The sequence below is a fragment of the Falco biarmicus genome, chromosome 2, assembly GCF_023638135.1.
Source record: "Falco biarmicus isolate bFalBia1 chromosome 2, bFalBia1.pri, whole genome shotgun sequence".
Classification (NCBI taxonomy): domain Eukaryota; kingdom Metazoa; phylum Chordata; class Aves; order Falconiformes; family Falconidae; genus Falco; species Falco biarmicus.
In genome coordinates this window covers 101,425,572-101,439,215 of record NC_079289.1, presented here as the reverse complement: position 1 = coordinate 101,439,215, position 13,644 = coordinate 101,425,572, and the positions used below count along the sequence as shown (strand labels likewise).

At 36.2% G+C, this 13,644-nt stretch overlaps 1 protein-coding gene across 3 annotated transcripts in view; it reads left to right on the top strand.

Annotated features, from left to right (window-relative positions):
• BACH1 (BTB domain and CNC homolog 1) overlaps nucleotides 1-13,644 on the top strand; it is a 49,275-nt gene that overhangs the window by 11,302 nt on the left and 24,329 nt on the right. For all 3 annotated transcript variants that reach the window (XR_008820007.1, XM_056327191.1, XM_056327190.1), the window contains 3 exons: nucleotides 5,756-6,053; nucleotides 9,643-11,031; nucleotides 12,786-12,992. Coding sequence is in view for 2 of the 3 variants with exons in the window: in XM_056327191.1 (XP_056183166.1) it covers nucleotides 5,814-6,053; nucleotides 9,643-11,031; nucleotides 12,786-12,992 (1,836 nt within the window). In the remaining variant the exon portion in view is untranslated. The remainder of the gene's footprint in view (nucleotides 1-5,755; nucleotides 6,054-9,642; nucleotides 11,032-12,785; nucleotides 12,993-13,644) is intronic.

The window sequence follows — 13,644 nt, the reverse complement described above, 5'->3', positions numbered from 1 at the left end:
CAAGGTTTTGAATGTTGTCTTAACATCTGCATCTTATTGCTATTGCTTTTGGTTTGCCATGTAACTTTCCCCTTTGAATGGGATTTCTGTTAATCAGCTTTTTGCAACCACAAAGGATTTAATCATTATGGCACATGGTGAAGTTTGGGCTCAACAACAAAAAAAGGCAGATGCTCATATTGAGTGTTGTATGTCAGTATGCTCAAGACTGTTTTACTGTCCTTTGCATAATGGGGAAAACTGCTCCTCAGCATTAAATACTTGAGACGGTGGTACTGCGTCAAATCCTGACTCTTAGGAGTGACTTGCTAGAAAGACCTATTGTAAAAGCATTTACTGTTTTTATTATTTTACTATGTATGTACATATTATATTTTAAAGTAGGTATTATTATATAATACATTATTTCTACACCTATATCTATTATTCAAAAGCATGTGGGGTTTTTTTGTGAAATGCAATGTAGAACTCTTTTCCAGGACCCAGTGATTCTCTGATTTTTCAGACACCTGTTTAAACATCAAGCAGTTCTTTTGCCCTGTCACAGATATATGGGGGTAAGCTGGTTTCTGTGCGTGCTTTTGTCAGCTTTAGTGACAGCTTGATGCTTCAAAGCTTCCTTCACCCCTCGTGTAACACTGTGTTGACCACAGGATGTTGAGAGCAGACTTTTACATATTGCAGTTGTGCTACTGAGCACATCAGTTAATCTACCTTGTGCCAGATTTGTATGTGTGGATGAGGAATATATCACACTGCTATGAATTATATCCTAGTAATATGTTCCTATTCTTATGCTATCTACTCCAAGGTAATATGATTATTATTTTCCTTCTGTAACATAGCAACAGCAGTTCCTTATAGCTTTGTCTGGTGTCAGCCATAATAGTCATCTTTTGCATATATACTTTTTTTTAAAAAAATGTATAGAACGAGGAGACTTTATCGTTTACCTAAGGATCTGCACCAAGTGACTAAAGCAGAGGTTGTGGGGGAAGGAAGTAACTATTTGTTCTGCAGTCAGCTAGGAGTGAGAGTGGTAACAGGTTGTAAGTGATCAGATGAGCACACCTGCAGTCTTAAAGTACCTTACACTTACTAGACTTCAAATTTACCTCCACGTTAATAATTTGAATGCATGAGAAAAATGAGCCTTGGATGAAATCTGTATTTGCCAATGAGTCTTGATCTTGCTTTGATGTACTTGAGAAAATGTATATTCCTTTTTAAAATGTTGCGGTGCAAATTTTCATTAAGATAATTAACATTAAGACAATAAGAATTTTGTATGTTCTTAGAAAATAAATTTGTATGTATCTGGTCAATTAAAAGTAGAGATGTCCAAATTTACTGAAGATACAGTCATTTTACAGGTAACGGCTAGGTATAGTTTTCTTGTTGATTTGTACGCCAAAAAAAATACTGAGTTGCTTCACTTTGATAAAGCAGAATAAAGTTTTTTTTATAGCCAGTATTTAGAAAATATTTTTTTTCCTCTTAGTCAAAACATTTTTTTAATCTCAAAGTCACTGTCTAAAGAATGGGAACTTCATAATAGCATGCTTGGTTGATTCAGCTGCAAGTGTTTCTTTATGTAGTTTTTATATTAGCATGTGTTCATATGCGTTCTCTCTTTTTTTTTTTTTTTTCCCCTCTCCCTCTCAAGACAATGAGGTTGTTAGGTGTGCGGAATTTCAGGTGAGAGGAATTTGAGGAATGCTCTTGTACTAACAGTACTAGTTTTCTTGCACTAACTGAGGATTTGTAGTTAGTGAGTTTTCATGTTCTTTAATCCTTTCAACCTGCATTGTAAGGACTATTTTAATGAGAATCCAAAAAGATCTTCCAAAACTTACTTTTGATGGTAACTGCTGTATCAAATATCTTTAAAGAATGTTCTTGGATGTTTTTGTTTCTTTGAGTCTTTTGCATTCAGTCATGTGGTTGTTCACTGGCACTGACTAAGCAAACAGTGATTTAAATATACAGTCATCTGCTGACTTTTGAAATACTTTTACAAGTTATCTGTACCTGCTTTTAGTTTTCTTTATTTAGGTGTTAATTTGAGAACAAAAATAGCATGGTAGAATAGGAGTTTTAGTCTGGCTTCCAAGGAAATAATTTGTGTTATTGTTGTTTGTAGTATCAGTTTGCCGCCTTTTAGGTAACATGTTGCTCCTTTCATTTGAATTGTTGGGGGGGAGCGGAAATTAATCTGGTGATATTTGTAGCAAATTAAAATACAGAGACTACATAATTACATAAAATGGATACCTGTACTGGGAGGAAGAAAGCCTAGAAGGGCCTGTCCTTGTAGGACAGTTGCAGCATGAGCTTGTGAGTTAAAAATCGGCTTTAAAAAGTGCCAGTGAATTGTTTTCTCCACACCTTGTCACCCTCTCTGTCCATCCATAAGTGAAACTAATTTTAAGAGTTTGAGTGCTCCAGGAGAACAGTTGAAGAAAAATTAAACAGTTTACAAGAGAGATGTACTTTTCATTTTTGGTACAACAGAAAGTGTTATTGCTGTGGATATGTATATAACAAATCTACTTATGGACAAGTGTATTTTGTACTCATATGCCACTAGAAAATCTAGTTGGCTGTCATGACAAATATGATAAATGTGTTACCATGCCTTTATTGCACAACTGGAGAACAGAATTAAGACATTCACAAGTTTGACCTCTGTTAGTACTTCTCTACAGTGTTACAGCTTTTTACAGTGGTTACATTTTCCCTTTCCTGTTTGATGCTTTTTGTTTTCACCAGCTTTTTCAGTCTTCTGGTTCTTTTCCATTTGATTTCTGTGTTGTGTATGTGGTTAGTTTTACAGTTAGATTTTATAAAGAAGACTGAGAGGAATTTAGTGTTTGAATGTGGTGAGTTTTTTGTTTGTATTTTTAAAGGTTCTTTTAAATTTTGAAATGCTTAATACACTGCTGCATTTTATATTTTAGATACTTCAAAAAAACCTTGCATCCTGTTTAAATATAGTGGGGATACAGTTTGGCTGATGAAGTCTTCAACATTGGGAAGTACAACATTCTGTCAGAGTAAAGTGCTAAATTGAGTTATACTTAAATTAAATATTTATTTTCACGTCTTGAGAAACAGAAGGTAGTGTTTCAGTGTTGAAACTTGATTTTTTTTTTTTTTTTTTTTGGCAGTAACAACATTGGAAGCTCACTATTGATGCTTCAAGTAGGTTGCATACTATTTTGAAAGCATGTTGTGTGCCTTGTGGTCATCAAGTGAAAAGGAGGATTGACTGTCCTCTGTGTATCTGTCTATATATAAACAAGCTACTGTTCCTTCTAGCCTTCCACGCTATGAAAGTGTATTGAGCTGAAGTGGATATTATTGGAACTGATTATTTTATAAGGGAAGACTCAAGAGCAGCATATATCATACATGGGCTGTCTATCTGAGGGTTGGGAGGACTTGGCACTTCAGAAGAAGAAAGAACCTTCGGAGGTCTCTCTGTAACTAGTCTCCTTCCTAGGTGTTCGCCCTAAAATATGTCCTTATCTTGAGTATTTCCCTGTGCTCCCCACCACCCTGGCTTTAGTCTTCCATTTTGTCCTCTATTCCCTTTTGATTATTTTTTTTTAAAAAAACCTTGCAGTAACAAGTATGGAGTCATACTTTGTTAAACTGTATGTGTTGTAATACCTGAGGCATATGATAAGTTAAGGATATAGAGCAAACAAATTAGGAATACGTGATTTGTTTATATTGCACTGCTTGCTTTTCATAAGTTATTATAAGAGTAGAATTTAATAAGTAACTGTTTCACAGGGAATTATTGAATAATTCCCATTTAAGCTGATTGGAAATTAAATATTTCCTAAGTAAACAAATCTCTGTAGTCTTGTCATTAGGTATATGAAAACATTTAAGCTGTTTCTTTTGCTTCCAAAAATAAGCCCTTTAGGGTTAACAACATGTGGTATAGCTATTAGTGGGGAGAACTAGTTTCTGCAACTTTTTTTTTATCCTCAGAACTTTCATTTTAGAAACAAAACCCCGATATTGTATATTTAAGAAATACTCCAAAACAGACTTAGTTTATCTTTGCCAAGGTATGATCTATACATTCTGTTGGTAGAGTTGACTGAAGTTGAGTGTACAGAGTTCCATGAGGGAGTGGGAAGGGCAGGTAATGCTCATGCTCTGCACTTCACCAGAGTCCAGGCTGGTATTGTGCTACTACTGACACTGGAAATGTGGATCTCTCTTCTCTCTTTCTGTGCAGAACATCACTGAAAACACCTGTATGCCATGAAAAAAAACTTGAGTAATGAGTAACCAGGAGTACAGCTGGCAGAGCGGTTGGCTTTCCCCACTGCCTTTAAAAATGGCCGTGCCCTCCTCCCCCTCCCCATGTTGTGAAAGTTTCCCATATTTAAAAACTGGGGATTTGCATTGGCTACAGTTTTATTGTTGTTGGGAGCTGACATATCATAACAACCTCTGTTGAGCAATGTAATGATCGGGTAGTCCTGTCTCAGCTGAAGTGAGTCTCAGCAACTGTGCTCAGTTACAGTAACTCCTGGGTAGAATAGTCCATTGTAATCTGAATGCTTGGTTTGCTAAGGTAACACTTGCTGTAGTAACACCACGTTTTCTTTGCAGGACAGTTCCAAATGTGATTATGAGGTTTCTTGATCGAGCTTTAGATACAAGGACACTTCTTATTAGGCTTTTTTCTTTTTCTTTCTTTTTTTCTTTAAACTGGAAGAAAGGCTTGATCCAAAGAAGACAGGAATTTAGAAATACAGTCTAAAGATCAGACTTGGAAATGCTGTTGAACTTTGTACTCTGTAGGAGGGCTGACTTCTCTTCAATCTTTTTTTTTTTCCCTTTCTCCCCCCCGCCCCCAAATACTACGGAAGTGAGGAGCAGCTTCAGGACTGTTTTATATGTAAGCTTATTTCAAGGTTTTAAATATCATATAACTCTTACTATTGTTTGTTATGCAATAAAGGCTGTTATTTCAGAACTTTGATGCTCTGTTATAATAGGGATTCCATTGCCAGGTGATCTGAGTCATAATGATCCATTAGGAAAGCAAACTTCTAACAAGCATGACAAATCAAATAGTCATGAGCAGGAGCGGGGAAAAAAAGGCTGCATTTAGGGAATTAAGGCAGGTGGAAAATAGGAGAACAAATCTGCTTTAAAACCTAAACACCAACGTGCTAGAGAGAATGAGTGTTTTACCGATGCCTGATGAGTTTACCAAACTACTTTTGAAAGAATGTAGAACACAAATATTTTAGTTTGTACTGGGTGAATCTGTAAATGGAAGTCACGGAGTATTTTGGTGTGTTTTGACTTAATACATGTTTTTTTTCTCTTTACGTTTTCAGTGTTGGAGTCAGAATACACTGATAACTAAAATGAAAGCTTAAATAAATCTTTAGGATAGTGGTAAAGTTATGACTCAGTCGCTTGCTGAGGAAAAATCTGTTCTTTATCACTGAAGTCACATGAAAAACTTCCCTTTTTTGATCTATGAGACTACCAAAGCAGTACTTTAAGATGTACTTATTAGGGTTTGTGTACTTTAAATGCCCATGAGTATGTATTTATATATTAACAGGTATGATATACTGAGTATTAGTCCTAAAAAGAATTGGAACAGGCAATACATGTTTAAAAGTTGGCTGCCTGTGTTTTAGTGTCAGTAGGTTCTTTTTGGGATATGACTAATGTGTACAATTAATTTGGGGTTTTTTTTTTCCTCTAGATTTGAAGAACAGAAGCATGCTTTCCACTGAGACTTACACTACCATTTGTGATACAGAATGTCTCTAAGTGAGAAGAATAGTGTGGTTTTTGCATATGAATCTTCAGTACACAGTACCAATGTACTTCTCAGCCTTGATGATCAGAGAAAGCAAGATATTCTTTGTGATGTTACTATTTTAGTGGAAGATCAGCGATTTCGAGCTCACAAAGCTGTGCTTGCAGCTTGCAGCAGTTACTTCCTTGCAAGAATTGTGGGCCAGGTGGATGCTGATCTTATCATCACTTTACCTGAAGAGGTGAGTGTCATTCCCTTCTGTATTTTACCTGCCAGTGCTTCTAATCCATTTTGTCCAGTTCTAGTTTACAGCAGGCTGGTGCTTAACTGAGAAGTTAACGTAAGGGATTTAAGAACTGAAGAGTAGGAATTTTGAAGCTGTCAAGCTGCTGTTGGTTGAGGTAAAGGCTGAACAGATCAGAGGGCATGTTACAGACTGAAGATACGTGAATGCTGTCTTAGGGAATGTACAGGGGAGATCTTTTCAGTTAAGTACATACTACTTTTAAAATTGTGCATGTTTCAGAGCATATAAGTCCGTCAAAAAAACAGGCCTTAAATGTTAAAGAGATATTGCAGAACTAGTCCTCCTATATGAAAAGGGAATACTTCTTGAGTAATAAACAAATTAAAGGTTAAAATGGTAATACCCTTAAATCGGTATTGTTAAGATTTGGTTTTATATGTTTGAGTAATACAGCTGTGCTTATATTCCTTGCTTGCTGCTTATTGCTCTTAACAATTTTATTCTGCTGATTTCTCCATCCTTTTTACATACTGATCCTTTGCAGCTTGTTTTTCCTACTGTTTCATTACTTTTAAGACTGAAAAAATTTATTGCAATTACATGCTTTTCTTTTTACTCATATAATACGTATTCTTAAATCAGATTAATTTAAAGGGAGTGAGCCAGAACCTGACATCTGTAGGAAAGAAAATTTATTGTTACATATCTGAAGTATCAAAGACTTGTAAAGATTCCAGCTAGTATTATAAGAGGCATGAGGCAAGCAAGTGACTGGATTTTTATGCAAAATGCTGTGCTTGTAGCTGAAGAGTGAAGAGCCTCCAAGTGCTCTGATTGCACCCATGGTAGGTGTAATCTTCACAGTTAGCTGTTAAATAATCAATGGCTATCTGGGAGGTAGTTTATGGTAACTAATTTTTGGGATGGGGAATAACATAAAGCTGTTGGCAACTAGAAACATTAAAGTTGGAGGAAACGTGTGCATTAATAAATATTAGTGCCATTGGAGACGACATTATAGACTTGTTTATTTATGAGACAGTGTTGAGTTTTAACGCAGAGATTACCTTGCTGGCTTTGTAACATACTGAGGTAAGCACAAGGAATTTCTCTTACCAGAGTCTTTCTGATAAGCTATAGGAAACTGAAAGGCATTGAGCGGTCTCTTTAAAGAGCTTCAGTAGTCTTTGTGATTCATTATTGATCAATGAATTTGTTACAAAATTACATTATAGTGTAATACCAGTATGTCACCTTTACTCAAGCTTCTTGCTGTGTCTCTGTGTGTTCGTTTCTTCTTATACTTTTTTCCCTAATGGCTTAATGTGTTGATAGTCTGAACATCTCTCAGATTAAAAGAAAAATAATGATGGGAGCTGATGTGGAAGGGAAGTAGGATGCTGGGGGACACAAAGGCATGATTTGGAGTAAAAGAGGGGAATGAGTGGGCTGTAAAACTTCTGATATTGAAGAGAGAATTTTGCTTTGGGATAATGGGGAAAAAGTAGGATATTGGAAGAACAGGAATGTATGTAAAATTCGGAGAGGGGGAAGAATAAGTAATGTATGTCGGAGCTGGAGAGGGGAAAACCAGTCTCTGGTACAAAGCAACAGTGTTCCCAACCACTGAATCCATGAAATAAGCCTGAGTTAGAAGGGACCAGAGTTTGTAAAGAAAATGGAGGAATCTAATAATCCTAATAATTGCTACAATGTAGACTTAAGAAGACTCTTAATATAATTTAGTATTACTGTTGTAAGAACTGAATCTACTGAAGCAGTAAAAAAAATTAAAATACTAACAGTAAATCTTTTAATCGTTTGGTCTAATCACTTGGTAAAATCGTTTTAAGACCCAGCAACTTGATTTTGGCAACTGGTAAATAGTTCAAAATGAGTCAGTTTATGAAGCTGTATATTTGAGAGGCAAACACTGATCACATGGTTTGACAAGCAATTAAAAAAAATTAATCTTTTTAATCATTCAGAGTATTTGAATTTTTAAAGTGAAAGATACCAGTCCACAGTCTGACATACCAAAATATTTTTGGAATTAAAGAGCTACATATGTATTATATTGTAAAGACTAAGTATTAATGTCTTGGTGTAGTTACTGTGGTGTTTTTCTACCAATGTTTTTAACTCAGACTTTCAGCCCAAATACAAATTAAATAAATGACTACTTCAGGATTTGCTTTTCTAGGTCAGTCAGACCAAGAGCCTTTCTAGCATTCTGCTTTGTTTGAGGATAGCCAGCTAGAAATGTGTAAGAGAAAGTGAAAGGAGTACAGTGTGTTTTTCCCTTCTTGATCTTTCCAGTTTTTAGCCCTAAGTTTCTAACTTGTACAGAAAGAACATACAATTTTGAAATACTGATGTGTGTTCTATTTTCATGTATGAATGTCACTTGTTTGTACACCCACTTTGATGATTTATTGACTATACTAGGTTTGAAGGCTTCTTGCAAGCTTATGGATAAACTGTCTTTTACACTCCCCTCCCCACATTACTAAGGGTGAATTAATGTGGTGGTATAATCAGTAGTCTTCTCTCCAAAGTATATTTCAAATGCTATTTTAAGAATTCTTTAGATAGGTAATAAGTTTTTACAGACAGCTTTGCTGAACTGTCTCTGCAGATCTCTTCAACTTCCTTTCATGTGGTGTTTGTGTTCTTTAAAAACAACCACTAAAAAAACCCAACAAAAAGCAAACAGAAAACAACCCCAAACTTCAACTGATTCCTAAATTAAATTGCATGTATAGTTAATTATAAAGGACATACTGCTTTAGCCTTCACTTGCAGAGAAAGGCTAAAGGAAATAATTTGTAATATAGTGATCTGTATACAGCTTCCATGCATGAAAACACTAAGGAATCAGACAGAAAGATAATTGTGTTCAGTTTGTGATGATATAGTTTTTATCTCTAGATTCCCTGTTAAGCAGCTGTTCTGTGGCTGGAAATGTTCAATTAAACTACCTACTCCCAAGAGGCTTTAAACTGAGAATAACTAGTTTTGGTGTACAGTTTTTGAGTAGAGTACTTCTCATCTGTGGGAGGAAAAAAGGAGTAGGTGGCTATAGTAATGAATAATCATGTGTGGTCAAACTCCTTTTTTTTTTCCAAACTATTTTATATCAATAATGCATAAGTCTGAGCAAATAACAGTAAATGCTTTTTAAAGGCACAATTAAATACCAATAGCGTTTTGGTCTTATTCTAGAGTAATTAATGTACAACTTGGGTTTGAAAGATACCATTGTAAATTTGGAATCCAGTTACTGGTTTTCATTGTACAGCACTATTTTTCACTTGTTGGTACTGTATTGTTGGAACATTTTATTAAGTGATTGATCACAGGGAAGAAGATAATTGCCACAAAATGTACAGGATAAAATTGTATTAAAGATTTGTTTCAAAATGAGCATGGTCAGGTTTTCTATGGAAAAAATCTGTTGCTTTTGTCTTGTACTCTGTCCTGCTGGCATGGTTTTCTCACAGGTAGGTTTGGGTTCTGTGTTTTTTCTCTATTTAAACCCATATTGGCTGCACTAATATTTTCTTTCTGTTTTTTTAAATAGGTAACACTTAAAGGATTTAGTCCTTTGCTTCAGTTTGCATACACAGCTAAACTTATTTTAAATAAAGACAATGTGTCTGAAGTCTGCAAATGTGCTGAATTTTTGGGTGTACACAACATTGAAGAGTCTTGCTTTCAGTTTCTCAAATTCAAATTTTTGGACTTTAAACTGGATCAGCAGGAATGTCCTAGGAAGAAGTGTTGTACACAGCGTTGTCAGAAAACGAACCCTAAAACAGGCAATGTGGATGACGGAGACCTGGAAATAGATGATGAAGCAGAAGAACTAGAGAAGGAATATATCCAAACTCCTGACACAAAGCTCTGTAAAGATGAAGAAAATGCTAAATCATCGCCCGCTCTCCAAGATAATGCCAATCAAACATGCGATCCTGTACATTTAGAAAGGGGTAGTGTTCCCAGCTTATCTTCTCAATGCCCAAAGTATAGGAAATTCCAGAAAGCTTTTGGAAATGACAAAGTTCATACTTCGGAGTCCAATTCCAGTATTAAAGACATTCAGGTGCCACCAATTGCAACTTTTCTTGAGAAGGAAATATTTGATAATGATGGCATACAAAAAGCTCAGGAGTGTGTACCTATGCAGCTGGTCTCAAAATGTGAAGAGGCTCAGGTAAAAATGGAACAAGGGGAGGAAGGCACCGAGAAAAAGGAAGAGTCTAAGAGAGATTCTGTGACTCGGAACGTGTCGTGTCCTGTGGAGAAAATGGATCTTGCTGCTTTCCCCCAAAATTCTCCTGCACCTCATGGACTCAATTCTGTGTCTTTTTTACATACTTGTGAGCAATATGGTAACTTGAATTTCAGTAGTATGCAAAACAACACAGTCTTAGCTGAAAAAACTGTATCGGGTACTGCGCTTGGGAATGACAAAATTGAAAGTCAAGATGACATGCCTTCAAAGGTTGATTTGTGCACTAAGGAAGCAGCTAATGTTACACCAGCTGGTGATCGAAGCAGTGTGGAGAGGGAGGTAGCAGAACATCTAGCAAAAGGGTTCTGGAGTGATATTTACAGCACCGAAACCTGTCAAATACATTTACCACCTGCAGCTCCAAAAGAATGTTTTGAGCCCGTATATTCTGGGAAAAAATCAGAGTGTCCATGGCTGGGTATCAGGATCAGTGAAAGCCCTGAACCTTGCTCTCAACGAACTTTTACAACATTGAATTCTGTCAACTGCCCTTTTATAAGCAACCTTAATACTGAAGGATGCTCCAACAGCTCCGAAATAAGCAGCGGAGATTACATGCAGGGACAGCAACAAGAACCGTGTCCCTATAATTATGTGATAAGTTTGGGAGAGGATTCGGAAACAGACACTGAGGGAGACAGTGAATCCTGTTCAGCAAGAGAACAAGAATGTGAGGTAAGAAAACCCTGGTGTATCCTTTGCTTCCCTGTCTCTTAAGGCCCTATTGAAAAACCTAATTCTGATTCTCGGGACCAGGGTGGTAGTGGTGGTGATTGAGGTTGGTTGTTTAAAAAATCTGGAAAATGAAACTTGAACCATTCAGAGGTTTATATGGATGATCACTGTTAATTCAGGGAAACATTCCCCCCCGCCCAAGGATACTGAAGTGGTAGATTCTTGGGTATTAGATCTCTTCAGATAGTTTTCTGGAAAAACTTTTATCAGAAGAAGTTGTGAGCGTTACACTGAGGCATGGACGTTCTGTTTTTAGATGTGTTTTTTGTTTACTTCAATTAAACTTAGGAAAACAAACTTCTTGGAACCTTTGTTTTATAGAAACTTAAGTTTTCTTGGTTGTATTCTGAGTTGTGGAGAAAAGGTGGGAGAAGTTATACTTCAGATTTTCTGTGAAATGAAAATTAAGTTTTCAAGCTGGCTTCAGTAGCTGTGTATTTAAGACTGCTTTAATAGTATCACCTTCTCTGAAACATACATTTGTTACTCCAACTGCTGAAATTATTTGGCACTTCTTTATGTCACTGCTTTGGCAGTGTTTTAGGCAGATGCCATATGTAAGTAGTCCAATACCAAAACATTTTACTGTATGCCTAGAATGATTTCTGTCACAGTTCTTAGAATTGTGGAATTGCAGTATGACTCTGTATGATGGATCATTTAATGTCATGAAAACTCAGTTGTTTTTAAAGCACTGGGGTTTTTTTCTTTTCAAGGTGCAAGGCTTTACTAAGACTTAAAGTGAGTGGAAGCTACCATCAATATAGAAAGTTAGCAGGCCAAACAAAAGTCCAGAATTGGTTAAATATATTCCTCATCTTTATATTATGGAGAAGTAGATGGCATCATTGCTGAGGGCAATACTCTATCCTTTTTCTTTTTTTTCTTTTTTTCTGCCTGTTGTCACTAGTGGTAGCCAAACACAAAAAGGGTTTCTCTGCTTGTTAAAGTAAATTCAGATCTTTGACCACAGCCAGCTAACATATTCTGCTCTTTAATATACTCAAATGTAAGGATGTAAAGTGTCTTTAGTTGGATACTTCATAAAATCTGGCAATTATTTTAGTAAAGGTAAAGATGTTTTTCAGTATTAATCAGGACTTCATGATCTATATATGTTTCAGAAGCCCCTGCTTCTGAATCTCAGGTGTGCACACAGCAGCAAGTGTGGTTCTCTCAGTTCTCCAGCATTAAGAATTACAACACAATACTGTAACTTCTGTATTTTAAGTATATGCCTGTTTCTGATGAACTTCTGCAGAAAACTATAGGTATAAAAATGGATGCAGGATGCAGTCTTAATAGCAGCTTAAGGGAAACTTTAGACTGTATAAGTGGTTGTTGACATCTGTTTTGTGCATGACCGAACCATAACTTATTTTCCTAGAGCCTGTCACCTAATTATTTGCTGCATGCATGGATAGATTTCATCCTACTCTAAATAGGCTTTTGAGGATCTAGTGTAAATGTGCAAAGTACTCAGTTATTTCACCTGTGCTTGAACTCATCTAGTTGAAACCTCTGGGTTTCATCCAGCTCACCTGATGGCTACATGAGCTTGCTCTTGTCTCAGAGTTAGGAAAGAAGATGGGTTGTGTGGTTAAGAATGCTTAAGATGAAAACTTTTAATTAGCCTGTTGGTGTTTGTGTATATCAGTTTCACATTTGATTTACAACTGTGTCTTACATTCTAGGTTAAACTGCCATTTAATGCACAGAGAATTATCTCACTTTCCAGAAATGACTTCCAGTCATTTCTGAAAATGCATAAATTGACTCCTGAACAATTGGACTGTATTCATGATATCCGAAGACGAAGTAAAAATAGAATTGCAGCACAGCGATGTCGGAAGAGAAAACTTGACTGCATACAGAATCTTGAATCTGAAATTGAAAAACTGGTATGTATTAAGTATTCATTACTGTTGACTTGAGTATTTCTCTAAACATCTTGACTGGATATTTGGCAGTAGTTTGAGAGTGAGGTGGCTTACTACTTTTTCTACTCAAGCTTGGAAAACTTGCTGTCAGGGAGTCATGTAGATTTTCTGTGCTTTACTCTAAAGTACCTGGTTTTTTCTTCTGTGGACTTGTTCCTGTTCAAGTAAAAAGTGCACCACAGCATAATTTTGGGGGAATGGTGTTTCTGAAGACCATCAGCATTGAGCTTAATTGTACAGAATGATTCCCAAACCATCATCCCACTGTACTTTTTCTGCCTCTTTCCCCTTTCTTGCTTTGTGCTTTTGTTCTTCAGCTCATGGTATTGCTCATGATCAAGTTTACAGTTGTCCAATTGTTAGTTGTGTAAATATTGTTCTTGTAACATGTAAACATGGACTGGTGAAATGTTTCCTGAGGCTTCAGCCTTAGAAATGAGACACTTGCAGAAAGGCAGAAGATACAGCAGAACTTGGGAAGATGCTTGTTTTATTAGCAGTTGTGTCTAGCTGAGGAATTAATGCAACCAGATTTTTCTGCAGCCGTCTGTTAATATGATTTCTGCTTTTAAAAAGGCAAATATGTAATCTAAGAGAAATGTGGATGATCTGA